Source organism: Streptopelia decaocto (genome assembly GCF_964273445.1).
Source record: "Streptopelia decaocto genome assembly, chromosome: 15".
NCBI lineage: Eukaryota > Metazoa > Chordata > Aves > Columbiformes > Columbidae > Streptopelia > Streptopelia decaocto.
This window is the reverse complement of record NC_138670.1, coordinates 3890428-3916724: the sequence shown is the minus strand read 5'-3', so window position 1 is coordinate 3916724 and position 26297 is coordinate 3890428. Positions and strand designations below refer to the sequence as shown.

Below are 26297 nucleotides of genomic sequence, written 5' to 3'. Positions count from 1 at the left end.
GAAACAAAACATGAGTGATTTTCCAAATAGACTCACATCAGAGAGATTAACTGGTAGCAGAGGAGAGCACAACGATGGCATTTCAACAACAAAAGGGAGTCCTCTTAACCAGCTTCTCCAATGAGCCAAATACCCAGCAGATCCACAGAAATCTTTTTACCACGTGGAAAAAAAGTACGCTCTAAGGGGAGATTTAATGGAATCAGACTCAGCCTACACAGTGCAAAGCGCAGGAGTAAGCAAGGAGGTGAACTGGATTTTGCTCTGCAACTTGGTTGTAATGAAACACGGACCCAACGTTTAGTGTAGATGGGAGAATGGGAAAAACAAAGTCTAAGAGGTTTTCTGAATCACGGACTTTAAATGAGCCAGCTATCTGCACGAGGAAATATGCACAAGCACTGTTAGAGAAGGTGTTGTACATAGCTAATTAAAACTGAGCACCTGAATTTTACGTGATCGCCAAATCATATAGCTTAATTACAGCAGCAATTAACTTTCCCAGAGCGCCCTACCGTGATCCTAACTTCAGCAGCGGCTTTGCAAATCACGGTAAGAACCGTCCTTCTGGGTAATGTGCAAATCACAACACTGAAATTTGGACTCTAATGGGAAGGAATAGGCTGTCACTTCATGGTAAGCAAATGAAGAGGCTCCGTCTTACACGAGCAGAGAATTTAAAGCTGCTTTTTGTCAGTTCTATTCATCAAGGCAGAGCAGCATCTCTTAAATATAACAAGGCTCAAACCTGGAGAGGGTTTTGAAATCGCTCTGCCCTTCTCATAGTTGAGCTAATTGCTGTTTAACTCTTCTCCACTACACGGCAAGTGTCTCTCCAAGCGCCGCCAGCTCCACAAAGGTCCGGGGAGGCACAGCAAACTAATCAGATCCCCACTGCTGCGAGAATGACAACCAGAGCACGGGCTGCTCAGTGTCAACGGGGCTTTTACTTCTGACTTCAGTGAGAACGGGGGGTTTGAAATGCATTTAAAGAAGAAGAAGGTTAAGATGTTTAGGATTTTTTTTTAAGAAGCCTCTTGCAGCTCATACCTACAATACACCCCAAAATCAAATTGTTTTTCAAGTTGCTATAGATTCCCTGAGCTGTTGTAATGTAATTGTAGGTGGATCCATTTTTAAAAAGTGTTGCAGCGAGATATTTGCTAAATTTGACAAGCGAGTGGGGCCTGCAGAAACTCTGGTTTATTCATTTTTTTAAACATGGGCTTTAGTCTATGCTCATTTAACAAATCAGACCACCAGATTCGGTAATTACAATACTATCTCTAAAGATACTGATACAGAGGAGACCATTGCTTTGCTTTTCCAATTTTAAGATGATGCTGGGTAGCACCAGAACTATTCAGCTCTAGATACATATTCCTCTTCTTTTAGTCCTTTTAGTCCTGCATGATAAAAATATTAAACAAATGGAAAGCTACTAGAGCTCTGGGGAGAAAAACAACCACCAAATCCCAATGTTTCTAGCTGGTAGTTTTGATATTCTACTCTGGTTTGCCAGCACGACTTCTTGTCTGCTGTAAATCTAGTTTTATAGCAGCAACTCCTAGTTGCAATGTTGACTTTAAGTAGCCACTGACTAACAACCCCTAACAAGGGAATAATTACCCTGCAATTGTTCTTCCTGCCCCAAAGTCCTGACCCTGCAGGGAACCGAAGCTTTAGGTGAAGCAGAAAGGTCAAATTTAGTTCTGCACAGTGGTGAAGCTTCCCCGCCAGCTCCTTGCAATGAGAACCTGCACTGAAATGGCAACAGACCATGAGAGTCCAGGCACAGAAGTGAGGTGAAGATGGTAGGAAATATAATTTGTTTTATTAGATCACTGCAAGAGCACTGATGTAATGGGAGCTGAGGCAGGGCATGGGCAGAACACGGTTCTTTCAGATGCAACCCAGGAGACAATAGGACATGCACACAACTATTTTAGACTTTGTTACTGCTGCAATTGGGGGAGAACAAGTGAAGAGGCCACTGATGGCAGAGGATAAGAATCCTGGGCATCCTGGAAGACAGTGTCTCCTTGGCAAGGCGCTGTCACCAGCCCAGCCACCCGCAGTAGCCTGTCCCGTGAAAGAGCACAGGTTGTGACCACAGAAATAATCTCGTTATCTCACTGTGGGCTCTGCTCCTGCCAGTCTGCACTGGCCCTCCAAACATCAGGGTCCTGAGCTCGGCCAAGTTCATTGTGTCGCATCCAGTCCCAAGCACAAGCACCAGCCTGGGTGCAGAACAGGGACCTTCACAGAGAAGTCACCACATCGTGACTCTCAGCAGCTGGTGGCCTTTGTGTGACAAACAAAGGGCACAGGGGTCACAAGGCACTGATTTTATTGGAAGAAAACTACTTTTCTGGTAAATCGGGAATAAGGCTAACATTATAGGGCCAATTCTCTTTCTTGTCATTCCCAATTGCTTTGATAATCTCACTCAAAGTGTAGACATAACCCTTGAGACCGGTAATACGGATCCAAAGCGACTTACCCAGAACAGCAGAATTGCCATCGCCCAGCGGGAACCTCTGGTAACGGGGGATATTAAAGGGGGGCAAAAGGTAGAACTTCCTCTCCAAAAGAGGCTCGAGGCGTGAAGCGGATGGGTCTGCAGGGTGGAACAGGTTATAGACCTGCTGACAAGCTGGTCTGAGCTGAAAGACTAGAAAGATGGAGAAAAAACAAACCCTCAGGTATCAAAAGGTTATGTGAGAGGAAATTGTACATATTTGTCTGTAAAAAGTACAACTGTTGTGTTCCAGTTTAGTTAATTGAAACGATTTATTGCAATATTTATAGACTCAAGAAATTGCCCAGTATTTATAATGTTTGGAAGTACATTGCAAATAAATTGTATAATCAGTACTGGCTAGAGCACACAGTGATCTGCTTCCTTACGGTGCAATAAACATTATATATAAATGTTCATTTTTTTCCAGTTTGTCTCATCAAATTAGTGCACTGGCAGCAGGAGGTGCTTGCCCCATCCACTCAGTTCATATCAGGACTTACTGTCAAGAGCTGGGATGACAGTTTTTCGCAGTGCAAGGACCAGACCCAAGGGAGAACCAAAGAGGAAGAAGTCAGTGATCTCAAATTCAAACTTGCCGATATTTCCCCCATCCAACATCGTGGAGCTACTAGATCGCCTGGATCCCGGGTCGTTCCTCAGAACACTAGAGTGTAAACTGGGACAAGAGCAGAAAACAAAGTCAACGTTTTATTCACACTGTGTTTTCATAATTGAAGGCTGGATAAGGGATTGACGGTGAATATAATTTCTATCTCTTTAGCGAAGGAACTGTGTGAATCAACCCACCACGCCTTAGTACTGCAGTTTTATTAACCTGTAAAATGTCCCCCAAACAATTTCCCCATTACATCAGCATAATTTAGACTGTACAAATCAAGGCTTTAAGTGGGCTCATTTACACATTCCTGTCTCCTCAAAATGCCTTTTTCTTTGAGGAGTCAAAATCTCGGTTGCTGCTAGTAGAACAGTTGTTTGCAAGATAAAATAACCAGCAAGCCAAAATTACTAGAGCAGCAGGGGGAAAAGCAGGTTTACACATGTTACTGCTAACAACATTTGAGTTCCTTCCATCACCTTATTCTCAAATGTTACAGAAAGCTGTGCTTACCCATTTCTTCCTCGTGGAAGTAGGTGGACAAATGTTATAGGTTTGGAAAGGAAAAAGAAAATGGGAGGGGAAAGAGAAAAAGAAAGATCAAAATCTGCAAGAGGGTTTCTAATATTGTGCACCAAGTTTGCGCCACAGCTTCCATGCATGTGTGTGGCATTCACTGGGAATGGGAATTTGGGGTAATTAACTTAGTGGCCATGTGGCAAACTGTAATAATCATGCACCCAGGGCTCTACCACTTTTGTTCTGCCCATAAGGCCACATCTCTTGAGTTATTACCAGTCAACATTTCAACATCAGTCCAACAACTCCAGGTAACTGTGCTTAAAAAGAATAGTTATATAAAATACGTCTAGTTCCACCCCCCCACTCCTTTCACGTGTCAAATGCGTTTGCAAAATTCAACCTGTGTGCAGTGCAGACTGGGCAACACACGGGTTTAACACAGAGATTTACATTCACATATCCTTTGGACGCTGAGGAAGAAGCAGCAGGAACTCTTGGATGAAAATCCTGGGGATCCACCCCCACGTTAGGAAGAGCTGCTTCTTCGCAGCCTAGATCTGGGCTTAGACAACGAAACGACAGATGTGTAACCATAATAACCTGGTTCACAAAGGGGTTTCTGAGATTCTTCTGTTACCACCCAAAAGCAATAAGCTGCAATTTCTTTTGCTCTCCAGGTCCAACAGATGCAGATGGCAGCCTTGCCGGGTTATCGTTGTTATAATTAGAAGCGGAGAGTTGAAAACAAGAGTACCAGCAGTGACTTAACAGGGTGTTGACAAACACTTTTAAAAGCATCTGAACAGGTTGTATAAAATATATAGGATAAATGGATACCACAGCAGTTGGGCTGGATAAAAGATTTACTGGCCTGGGGCTGGGGAGGATGCAAATGCACCAGTCTCTTGCCAGCTCTGTGGCCTCAGCTCAAGATCCCAGGTAGTCACCGGCACTTGCCATGTCTCCGTATGCAACAGCACTTGTTCACGGATGCTAAAAACTTTCTCTAAAGGTGCATGTGTGTACACACATGGTATTACCCTCCCCATTACCAGCCGCAGGGAAATGACGAGCTTCCTTATGCCAGACGTACAGATCACGGAAAGTCAAAACAGCGATGTCAAAAGCAAGAGGAACAGGAGTCACAGCAGGTGACAGCTGAAATGAGCACGTTCCCATTTCCATGATGCGAACCAGGTTCCCTGAGATTGCTCTGCCAAGATGCGCAACGCTGAAACACGTTTGAAAACAAGCCGCCTTCAGTGAAGCCACAATTGTTTTAGCTGACAAGACCGCAACGCAGCAAGTTTGCTGTGTGTAAGGAATACAAAGTTATACAGAAGACGTTCGGTTTTGCGACAGCATTGTGATTGAAATGAAGGCACAAAAGGAATGACTATCCCGAAGGCAGATGTGTTATGGCAGGACGGCTACACGGGGTTTTTGGTGCGTTCCACCCATCTTCCCACAGTGTCTCTTCATGGGGCATGGAAGAGAACGAGAGCGCTCATATTGCTAAGCGATTTGGACAGCTTCTCTTCTCTTACTGGGAACTTGATAGTCTTTTTAGCAATGAAAAGAAACGAGAGCCAAGGGGAACTCTGAAACCGTCATGCTCCAAGCAACCTACAGTGCCCTGTTCTCCCTTTAAAAAGGAGCAGATGTACTGTGTGCGTTAATTAAACAAGAGCTTATGGATTTCAGAAGCAAATCAACTCATTTACAACAATACAAGTACAGCACAGCCAGAAATAATGTAGTTGTGCAGAAGGACTGAATTTAAAAATAAATGTGTGATTGTAATCTCCAGATGCTGCTCTGGCTTGCTGGGCATTATCCCAGGGAAGCGGGTAGGTCTGATACATGAATAACAATGAGCGTCTGTGGCACAAGCTGAAATCTGCAGTCGGTACGGACGGAAAGGGCCCGTGTGCCAGGCTACCCGCCCACCGAGCCCAATGCTTCAGAAATGGAGCAAGAAGGACCAGGACAAAGCTATTTGAAACAACAAACTGCAACCCCTTGGCCATGCCAGGCCCAGCAATTCTTCTAAATTAGATGTAAAAGTGCATCAAGAAGCCAGCCCACCTTCCTTAGCTCAGTCCATGCCCCTGAGGTCAAGAGCAGGGAGGAGAAAGAGCACATTTTTGCACGACTAGTATGTTCTCCTGTAACACAGGAGCCTGTTTTGATAAGGTACGAACAAGAGCCTGATTGCCTTTTATTAACCTGATGGAAATAGCTGAGAAGCTTTTTGTGGTTTTTGTAAATGCAGCTGTCTTTCTGAATATAGTACTTTTGTGCAACAACAACATTCACTTGATATTTTTTCTCTCCTATGAGTCTTTTACCAAAGGGCCCCTGACGTGGCAGGAAAACACGAATCCCTGTGCTGGAGCAAGGAGTGCAAGCAGCAAAAGAGGGGCAGAGGCGCAGGACAAACCCTCAGGCACAGGGCAGAAGAACAGCCCTGGGCACGGCTGCAGCGCAGATAATGGTGTTTGCTGGGGGACATTGCTCCCCAGAACCTGGGACTTGGGCAAAGGCGATTAAGAAGATGCTGCGGTTCTTCCAGGCGTGCAGGAGGAAAGGGGCTGGGCTGTCCTGTTCCACAGGCTGATGAAGATGATTCAGTCAGAAAAAGCCGCCGGGCTTACAGAAGTAATCCCTGAATGATCAGCGGCAATGGAAAGATGCTATGAAAATTTCATCAGTTGCGTTAATGGAGACGTTTCTCAAAGTTCATTTGAAGAAGCTGAGGAGTGTGATACTGGGGGCTTCGACAGTGAGTAACAAATTTGAAACGTCACCTTGGTGCAACAGAGCAGCCCTGGCAGCGGACAGAATACAATTCCCTGTCCCTGCTCCTCTCAGGGGACTTGGGTTGCTTTGCCAAATCATCACACAGACAAAACAGTCCTCATGTGCAGCTGAAGGCTGCTCCATGAACCAGCCGACCAGCGAGGGGGCAGGATGTCTCACCCAGGGCAGCAGAAACCTGCTCCCGCGAGAGGGAAGGGCACCGGAATTCAGCCTCGCACCTGAACTAGCCCAAAATTAAAGTATACTTGGCTCACCCCACCTTCTCCAACAACAGGCCAGCCAACTCAAAAATCAGCTTTCAGAGATGCTTTGAAATTAACACAACACTGAATTCCCAGTTCTGCTTCACCGTCTTCCCTTGCACGACTTCTACATTTGCTTTATGAGCCCCATCCCACACCTGCAGCACAGGAACACGCAGCTCCCTGACGGCCCCAGCTGTCAGGAAACACGATGAACAGCTTCTTGCCATCCTAATACAGATGCAGAAGAGCAGCTGGATTCTCTCACTGCTACTGAGCAAGAGGGCTGTTAGTTTTTTTCGCATATCCAACACACTGAAATCTATATCTCTCAAATCTAAGTTACACACTTTCCTCCACCTTGCTCATCACAGGATGACAAAGCAACATTCGGGTATCACAGACGCACTGAGCTCAGCTCTGGTTCTGTTCCTTCAAAATCTTACCTAGAAAGAAAGGCTTGATGCTGCTTTATCGTGTCCAGTTCATAGGTTGATGAATCACTCCTTTTTCGTGGCAGCTGCTTCTTTGGATCTTCTCCGTTGCTACGGGGAATGTCAATGTTGCTCCTGCTGAGGTGTCTGCTGGCTTCCAGATTTGAGCCGCTGGAACAGTGGCTGTTGTTCACTGTTATTCCAGGAGACAGGAGGTCGGTATCCTGGGATATGAAATATAATGATTTACCACTCTGGCAGCTGAATCAGAAATACACCCACATTATAGCCTTCTCCTTCCATCTTCTCTTCCCCATCCACCCCCAGGTCCAGTTGAGGACAATACAGTAACTCAGATCTAACCACTTTCTAAGGGTGAGGGTAAATCAGGCCTGAATGATGCTTCGCACCAGAGGGTGAAACATCTCTGTTCAGAGCAAATGCACCCAAACTGAGACACACATGCACCTTAAGACACGTTTGCGATTGATAAGAAATAGAGTCTTTGTTGTTTCATGGAAAAATCCTCACTAAAAACAGGGGCTGTGGAGGTGCCAGCATTACCTGGACACTCACAACGCTTCCTCGCCGGCTGCTGTTCTGGCTCTCGGACACTGTCTGGTTGCTGTAGCATAAGGCATCAAATCCCAGGATTCCTCCAACACAGTCGCCTACCAAGCAAACCTGGAAAAGGCAACAGAAGCAGGGGAGGAGGAGAAAAAAATATCTCTTTGACTTCAGTTCAGAGACAACAGTTAACCAGAGTGCTGGATGATACCTGGGAAAGCTGCAGTAACAGGATGCCCAGCGCTTTCATCACTAAAACTGTTCTGTCAATGAACATCCACTGGTACCCTGCAGCCTCTCATTAGCCAACATAGCTGATGTGTTCTGGTTGCTCCCACCAGCCGACTGCAGTGAAGTGAAAGCAACACAGAGCACTGATCATGGCTCTAACTCTGGCTTTAGAAAACCGAGTTTGATTCCTTCCTTGCTGGCTGTGCTACCTCAGGCAACTTCCCTGTGCTTCTGCTCCCGATGTGTACCCTGAGGAGATAACACTGTCCTGTCTCCAAGGGAATCGAGCAGAAAGGCACAATAAAGCACTGAGAACGCCGGGTAGGAGAGGGCTGTCTGGGTCCCCTGGCACAGCGCTGGCTGGGAAGAAGCTCAGGGTGCTAAATCACGTTACAGCAGCGCAATGGGGCAGCCAGTCCTAGAGCTCAAACCTCCCGGGGATGGAGGGTCACTCCGCTCACACAGGTGTGAGGCTCAGTCCTGGTATTTTATTGGGGGCAGCAGCTGCATCATCTCCAAAAAGAAACAACTCCAGCATGAGCTGTTCGAAGTCCTTTAAAGACAGGAATGCTTAAATAGTCTTGGTTTGCAATGGGACTAGAGAACACGTTTAATGACAAAGGTAGCATTCCTGATTTGGAAAGGTGTGTCATGCTGAAAATTGATTAACTTCACATCTTTGTAACTTCATTTCTGAAACACAAGCTCAGACTCGGCCTTGAATCCCAAAGGTTCAAGACAGAGCATAAGCAATAATCTCTCTCTCTCTCTGTAAGAAATGGAAGGACAACATTTTCTTATTGCAGCTCAACACTGTCATGTTTCCATCCCTCCTGAGAGATTAATGGCAAAGAGAGCTGCAGAAGGAAATTGCTTCACTTGCTCTTCCTTTCATTGTGGCTATAAACAGCCGCTGGCTCACCTGCCCGTTGAAGGACAAGCCCTCCTGGGATCTGATGAACTCGCTGTAGGCCTGGTTGGCTCTGACGATGACCGTGGCTACAGCTTCTTGGTACTGCGGGGACGATGTCGCGAGCAGAGGGAGTGCAGCGAGGGGAATGTGATCCTGGCTGTTGGACAGGCAGCCTTCGTCGTGACTATACGGGCTGAGGCTGGACAGGGCAAGAGACATTGGAAATAATCAGCCTAACAAAGCAGAGCAGGGAAAAACATTTGCAGGCAGTACAGTGAGAATTGTAGTTCATTAAAAAAAGCCTCGAGATAGAAAGGCCATTTATTCCACAGTGAATGGGTGAGAGCTTAATAAATCTTTTCCTCCCATCAAACGTAAATCTTCAAGGACAACATACTTACATTGATAGAACAGCCCTCAGACAAGGAATTAAAGCCTTAGTATTTATTGGATTAATTAGAATAAATCAATCTCAGAACTCTTGCTGCATGATTACTGTATTTACTGCAGCTAAGTATGAAATTGAGATTGAATGTCTCACTAGTATATTAATAAGTGCATTCTCAAAGCATGGTCAGAGCTCTCAATGCAGAACATTTCCAGGATGCAAGAAAACAAACAAGAGTGAGATTTTGTATGTTTCTCACTGTGACAAAATAGCATCAACATACCTGGACACCAGCGAAAAGGCTTCGGAGCAGATGGCTGGGCAAGGGACCAGCCTGATGGCGATGTGTCCGAGAGCAGCGGGGTAATGGACCCTCATCACGGTGTCAAACACTGTCGTGATGGTGTTGACGTCCCCTTGCTTAGAGCTCTGGTCACCGCTCCCCGAGTCCAGGATGTTCCCTCCATGCAGGACCAAGAGGAGGACATGGATTTTACTGGGCTGCATTAATGGCTGCACCGATTCATCCTGGTGGGAATGAAACAGAGCACAGCAGGAAGGCTTATTTGCAAAGAAGTTATATTGGGTCCAAATGCATTTTATGCAAATTTTATCGTCTTTACTCCCCCAAGCTCACACGTGGTACCTACAATATATGCACTAGATACATCAAGTCAGGGAAGAGGCAAAAGCCAATCTGTCAAGCCAGATGTTTCCAGCAGAAACAGCATTAGCCATGGTAAAAGGCACTGGCAAGCCCCCGTCTAGAGGGGTAAATTCAGTTTGGGCCATCCATACACATAGATAATTGCAGTGTGAGCAGGAGCAGAGAAGAACAAGAACATGGAGACTTTCTGAAGAGAGAAAGAGTTCAGCTTGATTTGCTCAGCAAGGCTCCAGGAGGATGAATTCCCGTCTCTTCGAGCCAGTGGAGACGAGACAAGAAAGCTGGGGAGGGAAGAGAGGCACTCAAGGCAAAGGGCAGTGCAGGCACAAGCACAAGAGAGCCTGAACTCATCCAGCGCAGACTGAAAATCAGGAGGCAAGAGGTTTTAGAAGAACATCTACAGGTTCACTGGTAAGAAAGTAAACTGTCTTCAAGCAGCAACATGCTTAATTTATGGAAATGGGCACTAGATACACCTGGACACAACAGCTGAGAACATGACTGCACACACGTGCGTGCAAAAACGCGCACACAGCTTCAGCAAACTGCCTGTCCTAAGCAGACGGAATGCTGAAAGTGAAAAAAATCAAAGGCATAAAATTGTAACCAGGTAAAACATGGCAGCAGTAAAGACATTACTTGTGTGTGTTAGGGTGGAAAAATAAAGAGATAAAAGATGGGTGTTGTTTTCTGTTGGGGTGCTGAGCTCAGCTGCAGCAGTTGACAGTAAAACACATTCAGCAAAAAACAACTGAGATCAAACAGGTCAGCAAGTGGCAAGTTACTGGAGAAAGAAGCTGTAGGAAGAGATCAGTCATTGCTTCTGCTCGCCTACGACAGAAGTTATAAATAAGACTTCAGATTTGCTTATACTGTCGCAAAAGAGGAACTGAAGAGAAAAAGCTTTGAGACCTCATGACCCAAGGACTGGCCAATGTCTGGCTGGAGCCTGCTGCACGAGCACAGGCGAGGATTGGATTCTGGCTGTCCAGGTCGTTTGCTTACTATGTTGAATTGATTCCTTGCCTGAACAGACAGGCTGGAGTTTGAGAGAAGGAGGGAATCGTATCTGAACTGCAGAGTGGGTTCTCATTCAGTGCCCTGCCCCAGCAGCCGTAAGCCCAACCCTGATGTCCCAGGAGCGGGGACAAGAGCATCCATTTGTACCGGTCACATACTATCACACAATGGAGCAGTAACTATCTGTTTGTTACCAGGGCTTTCAGTGTTTACAGATTTGAGAACATCCTTGGGCAACTCCCTGGTGAGGCAGAGCAACAGCCATGGGGAGGGGGTGTGGAAGGGCTGGAGGGCAGTGCTATTTTCCATTTGGCAAATTCTTCTCATTTTAGCATCTTTAGTCACCTGTTGTCCTTTGAACAGTGACAAACCTGCTGCTGGGAGGGGCACATGCCCAGGCACACATCAGCAACCTAACAACTAGCTTACATTTTTACCAGATAATGTTAAAGCGTATCTTACAACACAGCCTGCCACAAGTATTAAAATTCACATCCAAGTCTGTAATAAAGATTTTCCAGACCTCCTTCATAAGAATGGCTTTGAATTATTTAGCACCATTACACTGTATTAATGCCGGCTCTTTAAACCTCCTCTGATTCCCGTTTACAGCGCCTGCAAGGTGAACTCTTGCCTGGTTGGAGGCACAGGACGAGCACTCTCAGCATCGCTTTTGCTTTCAGATAAATGTTTTAAGTGCTCATTTGTAGAACAACATGAGTCACCAAGCTCAGGTCATCCAGAGGTTTATCTGCAGTCATTTCCCCTTTCGGTTCATTAACCTCTGCTCTTGAAGGAAGTGGGGAACATGCAAGCAACTGCTGGTTAGTTTAGGGGTGGAGGTGGCTATTTCCAACTTTCTTATAAGATCTGAAGTCTTAAGACACTTGATTCCTGATCTACATTTGGTGATGGAAGCTCTTAACCTGAAAAACACTGCAATGGTGGCTAGGAATGTCGCACTGTTTTAGTAGGCTGTTTGTGAACAAATATGAATGAGTATATTTTTTAACTCACTTTGAAGCCTGTTCTTTATCTAAAATTAAGGCAGAAATGGGAGTGGGTTGAGTTTGTACAGCCTTCTGAAGAAGACCAAAAATCCTCCACACCACCTTGAGCTCTAAGAGAAATCTTAGAGCTGTGACTGGCTTATCTTGCGGTGGCCAGAGCCACTTCCATCCCCAGCCACCCATTAATCCCATGGTTCTTGAGCTTTCAGTCTATTATGAAAAAGCGAAACCACCTTGAACTGACAGCCTGGCACACAGAGTAATACTGAACCAAAACTATGCTCCTGGTCTTTGGCAGATCACGACACAACCTGGGGACTCCGCAAGCAGCTTCATCATCTCTACAGCACAGACACGCAGATGCTGCAAGGGCGGGATGAGCACAGCCAAGATGCACCATCTCACTAGGGCACTGAACTGCAAACCCCTGTATATGCAAGTCCAGAAAGCCGCGGAGGTGTTATTTTTTATGTATTGTTTTATTCAGGGTGCTGACACCGGCTCTGCTATAACAGGTTTCAAACAAGACCCCCCAGCCTGCACGTTGGTGCTGCAGCACTGCGGCTCCTGCTCTCACCTCCGCGCTGGCTCCTTCCCTGAGCAGGAGAGCCCAGCCCAGCAGTGCCCCAGGCAGCACTTATCCCATGGGATTAGGATTTTTCTTCCAGCTGGATACCTCACACTGCTTACAAACTAGAAAGCATTTGCTCTACATCTTCAAAAGACGGGTAAAATAATCCCTTAAACACAGCCCTGAAGTTCACAGCATGCCGGTGTGGCTCCAAACAACGCACAAAGACACGACAGCGGCAAAGGGGGTCATTTACCCCATTTACCCCACAGAGACACATTCCAGCAACAAATTATTTCGTTACAAGAAACAGAAGCACTTACTTCAGTGATGCTGAGCCTCTCCACGCTGGACCCCACTTGGTACTCCGCCGACGGCTCGTGGTACAAGTCGCCTGGAAGCACAGAGGTTGGAAACATCAGCACTGCAAGATGCTTTGGCAAAGATGCTCTGCCATAAACACACTTGTTTGTGCCTCTTCTGCCTCGCGTCTCCTTAGTTATTTCATCAAATTGCTCTCTCTCTCCCTCCCTCCCTCCTGCCTCCTTCCACCTGAGCAGCCTGCGCAATGCTGGGTCACCTATTTTCCAGCAATTTCTCATAACCTGGGCAAGCGCCGAGGACACGATCTGGTTCTTCTCTCATTACAGCAACCCAGTACCGTTGCTTTATTAAGGATGGCAACAATGGGAAATCCCTGCGCAATTGTCAGAAATGATGCGTTTGTGGGGATAATAAAAGTAATTGCTTGAATTGTGCTGGGAGAGCAGAGACCTGATGTGTCCGTGCGTCTGTGCCGACACAGACCGGCTTTGTACCTAAAGTGTCGTCTTCCACCGTTCTGCTACATGAATCGATCTGGCTGAGGAACCAGCTCCCTTTCAAAATTTCATAACGATGAGCAGAAAATAAAACTGAGGCAGGTACAGATGAGAACAAAGGATGAAGCAAGAGGAAAGAAGTCAGGAGAAATTCAAGTAATTCAAGACGGAGCTGGAATGTTTCATCATTATAGGAGAGAATCCTGGCTGGCGCACAAAGGAGTCCAACCAACACGGAAAATAAAAGAGAATCGAGAGCTATCGCATCTCCCACTGGGCGATTCTTTTCTGGCAGCACTGGGCAGTCATTTATATGCTCTGTCTCAGCTTCTCCTTTTGTGAGATGAAGATAACGAGTTTTACCTTTTTCAGAATGTGGCTGTAACAATTACCTGGAAATACTGTAAAATATCACATGCAGGTTTTACTTAAAAAAAATTACCCTGGACATCATCGCATTCGGGGGTTTCAATTTTATCCATCAGATCATTGGAGCTCCATTTGGTTATTTCTTTCGGGAACATTTCCTCATTGTCGGACAAGTCCTCTTTAAGAGAAAATAGATAAACCCAGATTTTTTGAGTCACACAAACACAAATATGTGTACAGACAAGAGCACGGAACCCACACGAAACCAAACAGCAGCAATTCAAGTCTTTTTCCTCCTCACTATCTTCTTTTCCTAAATTGAGGATGTCTCTTTTACTGTTACAGAGGTTAAGTGCTTTCTAATTTATTTATGGTTCCGCACTTAGTATTTCTTTCCTGAAAATTTTGGGCTTGTAAATGTAATAAAGATTTATAAACATAATAATAGCAGCAGTAATTACAGAATGTCTTGAAGATCTAAAAGCTGTAATCTTTAGAGTCCCAGACCAGGATTCCCCCTTTCTTGTTGCTGTAAAGTTACCAAGAAAATAATTAGTTGGAGGAATCCTAGGATGGGGAACAAAAAGATTATGAAATACATTCACCTTTTCAGCAAATCTGAGCAATAGTTTAAAAATATATATATGCAGGGGACTAAGTGCAGAGTCAAGCAAAGACCAATTATTTTTAGGAGTTTCTATTTACACTTGGACCAAAAAAAAGAAAGCAACCCAGAAACTCAGCATTAGCATGCCATTTCCTTCTTCAGCTATGGAAAAATATTGAGTAAATCCCCATTTCCCTGCACGCGGGAATGCGGAGCTACCGGTTCAGAGCACGGGGAAAGCACGAGCACCGAACACACAGGCTGGCAGGGAATTAAGAGGAAGATTGTACTCAAAGCTCCTCCAGCAACTTAATCTAAATATTAAACTTATTTCCTTGAGAGGTTTAATTACAGCCCTTATTGCTGCTCAAGTGATCACTGAATGGGATATTACTCCCGTTATTAGCATTTATTACAGGATAGGTATTAGATATTACTGTATTTGTCAGTATCTGTACGAGAGCGTGCCAGTGAGCGGGGATGAGTGGGAAGCCAGCGACAAGAAATCTTGGGCTGGTGTTACGCCCACCACACTGCGAGGAAATGTGTGTGTGTGTATTTGGGAAGCGCTTTCGGAGGAATTCTGCTCGGTGTTGACCATGAGCTGTTTTGTCTCCACTCGCAGAGCCGGGTGGGATGTGTCACCCGCGGGCACAGGGGCACCGAGAGGTCCCTCCCCACCAGGGGGACGTGTGGAACAGCATCAAGGCTTCAAATCATAAACCAGCATCCCACTGGACTTCTCCAACCCATCTGCATGGATCGCAGAGGACAACCCGGATGGAAACGGAGACGCTGTGCTCGCAGAGGAGCTGCTTTTTGTGTTAGTGAGCTCCTCCGGGTATTGCAGATGAGGTGCCGATACCAACCATGGCACTAGGCTCATTTTTGCTAATTGTCCTTCCCGGGCCTGTTAGGAGCACATCAGGGATCCCCTGGGGGCCTGGATCCCAGGCAGAGCCATCTCTCTATTTCAATTTTATTACTAAGTAATTAAAAAGGCAAGAAGGTGGATAGCAAGGATGCCGTTTCAATGACTCACTCCTCTTCTCTTCTGTGTATATTGCTACAATAAATCCCTTACATAGTTTTTGTAGATGCTACGTAAGTTGATAAATAGGGACATTTAAGCTAAGTTGGCCCTTCTCCTTCCAGGCAAGAGACACGTCCATCCCCAACTCGCTTCCATCCTGGCCATTGAAACCGCTGTTGTACAAGTTGCTCCTCTACAACAGCAGATGCTCTACCCCAGAATTTGGGATTTATGCCTCAATACTTGATGCGAGAACTCTTCTGGAACACGATACTATTCAGTTTTTTGAGACTGAACTTTCTTCAGTGAAATTCTGCTTTGGGAAACCGGAGCGTGATTTTTCTAACAACTGCCTTTCACAGAGGGGTCATCAACTTCATCGGCACATGCTGCGCATCTAACTTAGATTAACATTGCAAGCCAAGAGTCCATCTGTTGTCAGTAGAGACGGAGCCTTTCAGGCTTAAATGCGCATTAAGTACAATATATTAAATGAGGACGGTGGAACAAAGCTTCTTCACGCACATATGCACAGAGAAAAAAATACCACAGCTTTCTCCTAATATGGATAGTCAAAATTACTTTCAGAATCTTAGAAACAGTCCTGATTAATTTCAGCACCTGAAATACCTTGTTGCATTCACTATTTCTTGGAACAGGAGAATAAGGAGTTAATAAAGGCAAACTGGGGGCTCTTCAGGCCAAGACAGGACAATTAATCATATCTCCTGCTGATTAAAAAATATTAGAAAAATGATCAGTCATACTGAATCAGAACCATTAGGACACACCCACAGTCCCGTTAGTACTGCTGAATTATACCCGCACTCATTTGCACCAAGTAAAACACAGCTCAAAGGTTAAGAGTGTTCAAGATCCTTTCAAACAGATCCTAGTGAATCTGAAATGTTAAATACAAGAGTCTGCTGGGTGACGCTGGGGATGCTCGAAGAAGCTGCGCTGATGCTGCACGTATCTTGGTTAGAAAGGAAAAGACTTCAGACAAAGCAAAAGTCTCGCTTCCTTCCCCGCTCACCCCCACCCTCACGCCTTCCGTTCTCTTACCCCACCATTTCAGGCAACAAACGATGGGGATTTAGGCTCCACATACCATGTGCATCAAAGAATTCATCATCCGAGCTGTCATCTGAATCTCTGGCAATGCTCTGCATCCTCCACTCGGAGATACTGTGGCGTGAGGGGCTTGCTGGAAAAAAGAAAAGAGCCTTATGCGATACGCTACAGCGACAAGACAGAGAGATCCCAGCATGATCTTTGCTGGTGGAAGAGTCGCGTGTTCTCTATGAAAATTCACTGCTGCAATATTAAAAGACACAAAACCCCGATGATGCTGGTGTGATGTCAGTGTACCGCTTTACAGATCCCATTTGTTTACTGTTGTCAGAACCTGCCAGCAAGATGCTACATTAAAGCGAGCTGTTTGTATCACTCTTATGCTATTTTGAATGGCAGCTATTTATAATTGTTAGTAGGATGTGCAAAATCAGCTGGGTTTTCAAGTTTGAAACGAGGAAGGAAGCAGGCTGATCGGCAGCTTTCTCGGTGCCTCTGCTCCGCTAACTTTCGGGTGGGTAGCTAAGCAGAGCAGCCTGGATTGAAATAATCTGTTTTCTGGAAGGAAATTGCTTCCACACAAATTGAATTAGAGATCTATTTAAACTTTAAACTTGAATGATTTAAACAACATGCTATCCAGCTGCTTGAGAGGGAGCGGCTGGAGCGGCTGCCCTGATGGAGTGAGGAGAAAAACCAACGCTCCTTCGGGTTCCTGTTTGCCCTCCTGTTCTCACACTTACCTGCTCCCTTTCGTGTTCCCTGCACTAAATACAAATATATTACAGCTCTTTTTTTTTTTTTCCAGATATAATTTAGCAATGATCCAGCCTGAACTCTTCTTGGCTGAACTTGCTATGGAACAGCCGCCTGCTGAAGGGATCCCTGCCCAGAGGGAGAGGGTTTCTCCCCTTTTTCAGACGGCTCTTGCATGTCACACAGCGCTTGCAGCAGCCACCTACCACAGAAAAACCTGAGGAGACTCACAAACCCTCATTTAGCATAAAGAAAGACGCTGAAAAGCCCCGGTTACTGTGACAGCTGCACGAGACACTTCATGCTGTTGCTGTTAACGGTGTTAAATCTCTAAGTCAAAACCTCATCTGGCTATCTGGTTGTCACATGGAAAAAGGATGGAGACCCTAATAAAAGTCACCTAATTGCAGCTCAGCACGGGCTCGGCAGCCCCCAACCACCCAGCGCCCGCCCCTCCGGAGCCACACGCGGAGCTTGGCAGAGCAGAGCTAATTCACGCCCGAGTGACGTCAAGACACTCGCATAATAGTGGCTAAAAATAGAGCATAGAATAACATATGGGATGGTGACAAGGGTCCTGCTATCACCAGGGGTCTCGCTCGGATGGTATAGAAAGGACTGAGGATCTTTTGGAGAAAAGGCGTTGCTTTTTTCAGCTGGAGGGAGCAGTGAGTGGAGCCAGCCCTCCTTGCTTCCATATATTAATATGCTCCCAGCAAGAAGAAGGATTAAAATATCTGCATGACGTACTTCCCAGCACATCACAATTCATTTCTTTCATGACTTTTTCCTGTAAAAGCTGAGACATTCTGCAGTTTAAAAGAAATTAATGCTTTGCTACCAGTGCAAACCTTCAAGAGGTCTGAAAACTACAGCTTCCAATGAACATGTCAGCGCTGGAAAAGGGAGTTCGTAACAAAGAGCATAACGAGAGACGGGCACATCAATATAAAACCCTGGTGCAAGCAAAATAGCCAGCATTTTTATCTTTATACAACGATTTAAGAAGCATCTGGTAGGTTCTTCCCTGGGGCTCACTCCAGTGAGTCATCGCAAGGTAAAACTAGCGCTCATCTCTCATTCACCCCGCGATGAAATCAGTGATGGAGTGGTAAACAAAAATGGAGACTCAACTCACAACATTTAGTGCAAACGAGAGATGGAGAAGCTTCACTCACCCAGATGTCCTCTTCCACCGTCACTGGAGGAAAAGCTGCCCCCTTGGGGTTTTCAGAAAAATCAAGATTGTTTTCCCTCTTGCTGTGACAGTTATTACTCAGCTACCAGCTGCGTTTGACTAAAAGGAGAGGGAATTGCTAAGGGTTCAAGCTTCTTGCTTGTTAACTCGCTGAGGATTCACCCCTTTGTACAGAATGGGCTGAGGAAGGGAAGAGTTTAACACAGGGGAAAAAAAAATACAGGTGACTGCCTAGGGAGAGGTGAATGATAAAATTCAGGACTCGAAGCTGAGTCCTTACAGGGTATCCTTAGGGGCTTTAACAGAAAAATCCTGAAAGCTTGCAGAATGGTATTTAAAAGGGAATATAAACGCGCTCTGTGGTCCCACCTAACCGCAGGCTGTGAGGTTTGGTTTCTGACAGCTCCTGCACTTCATCACCAGTGGACGGCAGCAGCCCACACCCACTTTTTTTGGGTGGTATCTGCCTTAATTTCCCCAGAAGCTGATGGGGATGCTTCACTGCGTGAGCTTCTCCGCAGCATCCACGGAGCCAAACACCCGCTTTTGATGTGAATGGCACGAAGTGGCACAGAAGCCCAGGGGATGGAGTGCGGGGTCCCGGCTGGAGCTGCCCCCGCCGAACAAGAGGCAGCAAAGAGTGAGCAGAGCAGGACAGAGCGGACACCGGAGAGGGACCAGGCCGGGTCCTGCTCATGGCAGGGCTTGGACTAGATGAGCTTTGAAGGTCCCTTCCAACCCAAACTATTCTGTGATTCTACTCTATTCTAAAAGCCACCGGTGGCTCTTGGCTAACAGGGACTGACTCTCCCTGCGCCACTGTTTGTCTTCTGAGACCTGATGCTGTTAGCAAGCTGCTGCCTGCTCTTCTACTGTTCTTCATAGTCATTCTGCTTGTGAGATCGGCAAGAATTCTGCCATGTGCCACCGAGTCACAGTTAAGGGATAACTAGAAACATTGCCAAGCCTATAACAGGTCACCTGAGAAGACTGAGCCTCCGACACCAACAGAGAAAGTCTCTGACTTAACAGGACTCACAGGAGAAATCTGCATTGTCCCAAAGGTGACAGCCATGAGGAGACATGGTCACACCTCCCAAATGCCCAACGTCCATGCAGCTCAGAACAGCACGTCAGCAGCAGCATCTTACCTCCTCTCTTTGAAGATCGTGAGGACTTGGAAGAGGTGGACCACTGCTTGGTGAGTGACCTGCCAGAGGCTGTTTCGCTGGTACCAGCAGCATCCTCGGTGTCAACAGGTGAAACTGCGTTGGCTTCAACATCCTTCTCACCAGGATTGTCTTTGACTCCGTGCTGCTCAGTATCGTTTTCACTGCAGAACTGGGCCATTTTCTGAGCCAGCATCAGCTGCGCCTCCTTCTCCAGCTGCCGGATGTCCTCAATGGTGAGCCCGTACCACTCGTCCTGCCAGCACCACGCCTGCCGATGGGCACGGACCATCACCTTCCGCAAGCCTGCAAAGCCAAAACGCCCCAGTCACCAACGCTACAACACTGCAGGAATCCACATTCCCTCCCCCAAAACCTCAAGACACCATGGTAACGACATTACAGTGGCATCAGCAAAACAACGCCATAAGCTGCAGCAAAAGACCTTCATATAGCAAGTGTTGGGATGGCAAATTGGTCACTTTGTGCACTTTATCTCCTCAATTCTTGCTAAGCAACCATGCACCGAAAAGTGAGCCAGTCTTCTGTGACTGCTTTTAACTTGGGAAGGGATTTCCTAATCCTGGATCAAAGGCCAAGGAGAAGCCAGGCACACCACAACTGTACCTCCCATGAAGTTCTAGGAACTTGTAATATTTGGATCCAGCCTTCAAAATAAAGTGTATTCCCAGAAGAAAAAAAGAAAAGGGCCAACAACAACAACAAAATGCTGTGGGTTGGTTTGGTTGGTGGTTTTTCTTTTCTTTTAAATCCAGGTTTCTTCATGAACATCAACAGCCCACCACGATTGTTACATGACAGAAGCACATCCCACATCAGCAGCGCTAACACTAAAATCTCTCCTTGTTTCTATATATCAAGTGAAACAGCATCACAAATACGCGATTCTGAGATAATGGGATGGGAAACTACGAGAGTGAATAGAGATGCTTTATTTTGCAGATACCATCTGTCTTCTGTGGTGTGAGAAAAATGAAGCGGGTAAAGCCAATTTAAAATATTTCAATGTATCACATTTCTGAAAGGAAGAACCATCTCACTGTTCAACACACAATGCAGAAACTTTCCTCCAGGACTTAAACTCGTTGGCTAACATCATCACACCACCAAGACTTCTAAACCGCTACAGTCACTCAGGATTTTCAACCGATATTATTGCTTAAAAGCTCCCAACAGGTCAAAGCTCCAAACTGGTATTTATTACTGATGGGAGCACATGGCAGTAATGGTGGTTTTAAAAGCTTCTATAAATACAGCCAAACTAACCCTCAGGAGCCCTTCTGAAAAATAACTAAATAAATAAAATCCATGAACATTGTCCCCCCTTTAATTACAGGGAAACTGAGGCAGAGGTGGGTTGAAGGACAATGCCAAAAGCATTGCTGTCTTAAGATCTCACTACTGCCATGGTTTCTGTGATCTTCAGCCTAAATACATCTTTTGTTTTCAGCAACCACTTCTTCTTTTTCTTTTTTCAATCATACAAAAACCTGATTTTTATACAGTTATTTCCTCCCAGGCCTGGGCAATTGATTTTCTGCTCTGTGCTTTGCTTAGTTCTTAATGCCACCCGCCGTCACAAGTCAACCTCTCAGGAGGAAATAACCATTGGGATCAGTAGCTAACGCGATGGACCAGCTCAACCCGAACTTCATTTGCACAGTGAGATTACATCTATCAATATTTTATGCATTTCTCTGCCTGACTTTCAGAAGGGAACCTCACGTAGGAGAGGTAAGTTTGAGCCAGCAGACTGTGACCTTCAGGGGGCTGAACAATGGGCCTCGGCTGCTTAATCCTGTTCAACCTTAGTTGAGATTCAGAGTTATTTCCCCCACCAGATTACTTTCTGCAGAACCACGGGAGAATGTTTTAGCCTCCTCACCTTACATTATGATTGACAATCAGTCGAGCTTAAAAAATGAAGATTAAACTCCCATCACATCCACACGGAACGCCAAGAAAACGTTTCCCTTGCTGTAATTCAGTCCCCAACACCACAACCATCCTTAGCCTTCCACATTCACAGTGTTCACTTCTAACCTTGCCTGAAACACCTTGAAAACAGACTGATTAAACACAGAAGCAAACGGTTTCCTCCCTCTCACCCCAAGGCTTCCTCCGTCCCAGGGCTCAGCAGCCTCTGCTCTCGCTCCTGGATCCAGCCTTGATGTATCAAGGCACCAACTCACAAATTCTGTGTAAAGGCACAAATGCCACCAACTGCATATCTCTGTTTTAATGGACTAACATCATAAGGAACATGAAAACCTCTTGGGAGCACGAGAAGTCTCCTGAAGTTCCCCTCCGCCTTCTTTCACTTCATCTCTTAGATCACAAACATCGCCACAGACCTCCCCATCTGCACCGCTCACATCCCTTTGATTAGACATCCCAAATCAGCCTTCCTTAAAGCCTTCTTTTGAAAACAGGACGGCATCACGGGGCTTCACTCTAGATTAGTTATGAAGTCAAAAAGACTGAGATTATTTTCCTGGCCTCTGGCCTTCACCGGGGCTGTGTCAGCAATGCTGCATTTCTCTTTCTTAAACACGGGGAAAAAACCTGGAAGAGAAAGAGGCTGTCCGTGTACAAAAGAAACTGAAAAATAAAAGTCATGACTTTCAGAAAAATAATCCTCCTTGCTAGGGAAGGAAAACCTGAGCAGTCCCTCAGCGCACAGCAGTGAGTATATCTATCTCTATATATATGAATTAATCTTCAGCCTTCCTGTAGGCAGCAGAGACCCAGAGGACACAGCGAGTGCCCCCAAACAGCTGCACGGATTCAAGATCCAGCTGCAAATAACTGACTGCCTGTCTGGACACTGCTCCCCTTCCTGTGCAAAAACAATCAAGTCTTAAAGCATTTTTTATCCAAGTCATCCAGCTGAAGTCACTAGGAAATAACAGCAACGGCATTTTTACAAGGATACAGGTACCAGCTGATATCATTAATATCAGTAGTTAAGACGACTTCACTGTTTCTCCAGTGAGCACAACGCCTTGGTTTAAAAAAACCCGAGGAAACCACACATGCACAAAATGTACGCGGGCAGATTGAGTTCAGAAGTACCCGTCACTGGTGCATTGATTTAATTACAACATTTCCCACTGCGTTGTGCAGAAAGATCATCTGTGAAGAGTCTAGCAGGGTGCAAACATTTAAATCACTTGCCTTTCAACTCATCACCTCAGTAACTCTGCTGCAGGGACTGGCTGAATCTATGAGGCGACGACTCTTGTAAATGATTTGCCTGCAGATTGTGGTGTTGAACTTCATTTCACAAAAGGAAGTATAAATGACCATGAGACAAGACGGGACAGAGAAGAGTCTTTAGCTGAATTTTAAAAGCTTTTGTTTATAGTTCTGGGCTTGTTCTTCTCAAATTGAAGTAAAATAGTAACTGAAAAACTCAGAGAAGAAAAAAAAACCTGCCCAAACCCGCTCAGCTATCCATATAAAGCAACTCTTCAGATACCCATTAACCATGTACTCAGTGGCAACATCCCCAAACATTTTATTATGCACTCTCATGATTTCCTGGCAGCAGAAAAAGGATTTTCCTCATGCAACACTATTTCCTTGATGGTCACAACAGATCCCATAACCTCGTCAGTGCAGTTCTGACTGTCTGAATGTATTCAATGAGAGGTAACCCGCGGTTTTATCTCCTTGCTTCCCTACCTTCCCTTCTGTCCTTGCTCAGACCCCTCACAAGGAAAAGCCTCTGGTCACATCCACCTCTCTGCAACCCACCTGCCCTTGGAAAGACTCGACCTGCAGATGGGCAGCGTCCTTCTGGATGAACTTTCCATTTGAGGGCTTAAGTGAAACAAAAGTTCTGCAAAAGAGCTTTCAAAACCACTCCCGCTTTATCACTGTGCAACAATTTGGGCATATTTAGCCTAAGACCTGCTGGCTTAGACAAAGCTCCCGTTACCAGGACAGGAACATACTTTGCTGTGGTATATAATCAATAACCCATAGACAGTCAACACACTCGTTTAACAGCAAAAGAATCATAGCCCACGTGTGCCATTAGGAAGCAAGTGGGAGCAGAACACTATGCAGTGCCAGTCCAATTAAACTTAAATTCTATGGGAATGGAGTAAAAAAGCATACAAATATTACAGCCAAGTAGACTAATAGCCCACAATTCCAGTCTGTGTCTCAGGCTGTCAAAGCACTGAGTAACTGTCCAATTAGTCATCAGAAAAAATGGCTGTTGCGCTCAGTAAGACGGAGAACATTTCAACACCATCCCTCGGAGTTACTCCCTCCGTGCTCAGAAGCCTTTCTACATATCACAATCCATCCGTCACTAAACTTGGACGTGTTCTTCTTTCAAGCCATTCTCTAATTTTAGTTTGCGCCACCAAAGGCTGCTCCTCTCCTCGGGCAGAGTTGGGATCCCGCTCTTGGTTTCTGCCTCAGTTTTCTTGCTGGTTGGTGACCCTGCACAGAGAGCACTAATTCCCCAATAAATGAAATTGTAGGCACTGGGAACACAGGAACTAGGAGGAAAATGTCAAGGAGGGGCTGGCGCATGAGAACATCTCTGGTCCCTGAGCTGGGTCCCCCATCAGCTGCACGATGCACGATCTGCTTTCCGTCACCAGGTGAAGCCCCAAAACCGGGATCAGTGTATAAGCCTGGTCAGTCACGTTGTAGCCCACATCTTTCCAAATCAACCGTCCCCATACTGTGCTGCCTTCGGCAGATGCGCTCTGGCACTTTTCCACTCACTAATGGCTTCCCCATGGCCGTCCCATCGCAGGGGAAGGCCCCGCATCTTCTGTAGAAACCCAAAGCTTTTGCTTTCATTTTTCACTCACTCAACTTTGTCTCGCCTTAAAGACTTCTCTGATTTTTATGCATCTTAACCACTTTGAAAAACACTATTTAACATCATTATAACCGAGTGGAAAGGCTTCTGAAAGGCAGACAATGATCTGGCTCCGCGCTCCGCAAAGCCTCAATCAAGAGGAAAATGGCAGGCAATCTTTCACGAAATACAAAAGAAACGTTTCTAAGGGAGACCACAATTTAATCTATGCCAAACACCTCTGAACAACTGGAAGAGTCACATGCTGCTTTTTCATTTAACAGATACAATGGAGTTGTTATTCTGCCCCCATGTTTTGCAGTATACACTAAATTAACCCATGTCACCGAAACGCCAGAGGAGCTCATTGCAGAGAGCCACTTGTAATACGGTATCTAACAAGTAAAAACTTCCATCTGGGGGTAAAGAAAACCCAAAGGAGCTTTAGGAAAGCAACCTGTGACTGTTCCGAGAGCGCCGCACTGTTCTCTGCAGCTCCATCAGCGTTTTCCACATTAGCTCTCAGGAGCACGGTACGACTGAAAAGAGCTGTAAAATTACTTAATTATAGCATCAGGCACTTCAAAGAAGCTTTGCATATAGAAGGGTCAGCTGCAGAGGTCATGCAGGAGGATTTACTGCGGACAGAAAGCTGGTAAGGTTGGTGCGAAAGCAATTGCGGTTTTGGACATGAGTTAGTGCTAGATTTAGGTTACAACTGGACTCGACGATCTTAAGGGTCTCTTCCAAGCAATTCTATGATTCTATGTCTATTGCTATTATTTTGCAGACATATTTCGATTAAAAGCCTTTGGTAAATACTCCAGCTTTTCTGCAACATGATTTATAGCACTTAATACTGTATGGTTCTGTTTAACCGAAGGGGTACCTGAAAACACCGGGAGAGCAAAGTAAACGTTAAGATAGATAAACCATCATTGTGCTGTACGTCCGTTAGCAGTTCCTGGGCCAAAAGCATTGTTGATGTTGTGAGTTATCTCCGCTGCTTTATGGCCCATTTTGAACTCAAATAAGAAAATGGCTCGAATTTGCTTTTTGTCCAGCATAATTTCTATAGTCTAAAATAAATATAAAATAAACAGCAAGTAATAAGTCAGTAGCAAAAAACCATAAAGGGAGAAAAGCACATTAAAATTATGTATAACATAACCACATTTATTTAAGAATGCATTCCAATATCAAACGGCAAATTTCAACAATGCAAAAGCCGTGATTACTTTTGCACCAACCTAACAGCATCCTTTACACAGCCCTTCTCTGGCCGGCTCTTTGCCAGAGGACAGCCATAGCTCTGCACTTGTTTTGAGATGGGAATGCTTCTTTCAAACATTCTTTAAGTTTTCCACCTGGCCATAGATCTTGTCTCCTGTGGCACAGCTCAGAAACTGTACCAGTTGTGTTATAGATTTTCTGCAAGGAACAAATTACCGCCAGCACTGCTACCACCTGCACTGTCTGCACTTAGTTCCTTCTGGGACACAAACAAAACCTCCTTAAAAGCATTGACCTAAGAATGACGCATCAATCAAAGCAGCGCAGTTACTCACAACTGAGAGCTGTCAATGACCCACGGTGGGTTATAGAACTATGGAACAATGGGGTGGGGACAGAGATGGATGGTCGTGCAGAGACCCGCCAGCCCTGCCACAGGGCAGGTAGAAACCAGGGACGCTCCAGGGAGAGGTTTTCTGGGACCACTTAGGACTCGCCACTGAAACACATTTCTCTTCGGGATTTTGTTCACAATAAAGAGAACTGGCAGATTTTGATAATGACCTGGTAAAGTTCAACATATAAATCTTCATCTATAAAAAAACCCCAGAATGCAAGATCTTGCCTACATAGGATTTGAAACCCTTTCAGTGGCTACAC

General features: G+C 45.5%; 1 protein-coding gene across 9 annotated transcripts in view; it reads right to left on the bottom strand.

Moving 5' to 3' along the window:
* The window catches only part of PITPNM2 (phosphatidylinositol transfer protein membrane associated 2), a 124199-nt gene that overhangs the window by 20405 nt on the left and 77497 nt on the right, over positions 1-26297 (bottom strand). For all 9 annotated transcript variants that reach the window (XM_082065938.1, XM_082065944.1, XM_082065943.1 and 6 more), the window contains 10 exons: positions 19538-19861; positions 16470-16565; positions 13792-13896; positions 12852-12922; positions 9544-9788; positions 8882-9071; positions 7726-7845; positions 7174-7385; positions 3025-3200; positions 2504-2674 (listed from right to left, as the gene is read on the bottom strand). In XM_082065938.1, the coding sequence (XP_081922064.1) occupies positions 2504-2674; positions 3025-3200; positions 7174-7385; positions 7726-7845; positions 8882-9071; positions 9544-9788; positions 12852-12922; positions 13792-13896; positions 16470-16565; positions 19538-19861 (1710 nt within the window). The remainder of the gene's footprint in view (positions 1-2503; positions 2675-3024; positions 3201-7173; positions 7386-7725; positions 7846-8881; positions 9072-9543; positions 9789-12851; positions 12923-13791; positions 13897-16469; positions 16566-19537; positions 19862-26297) is intronic.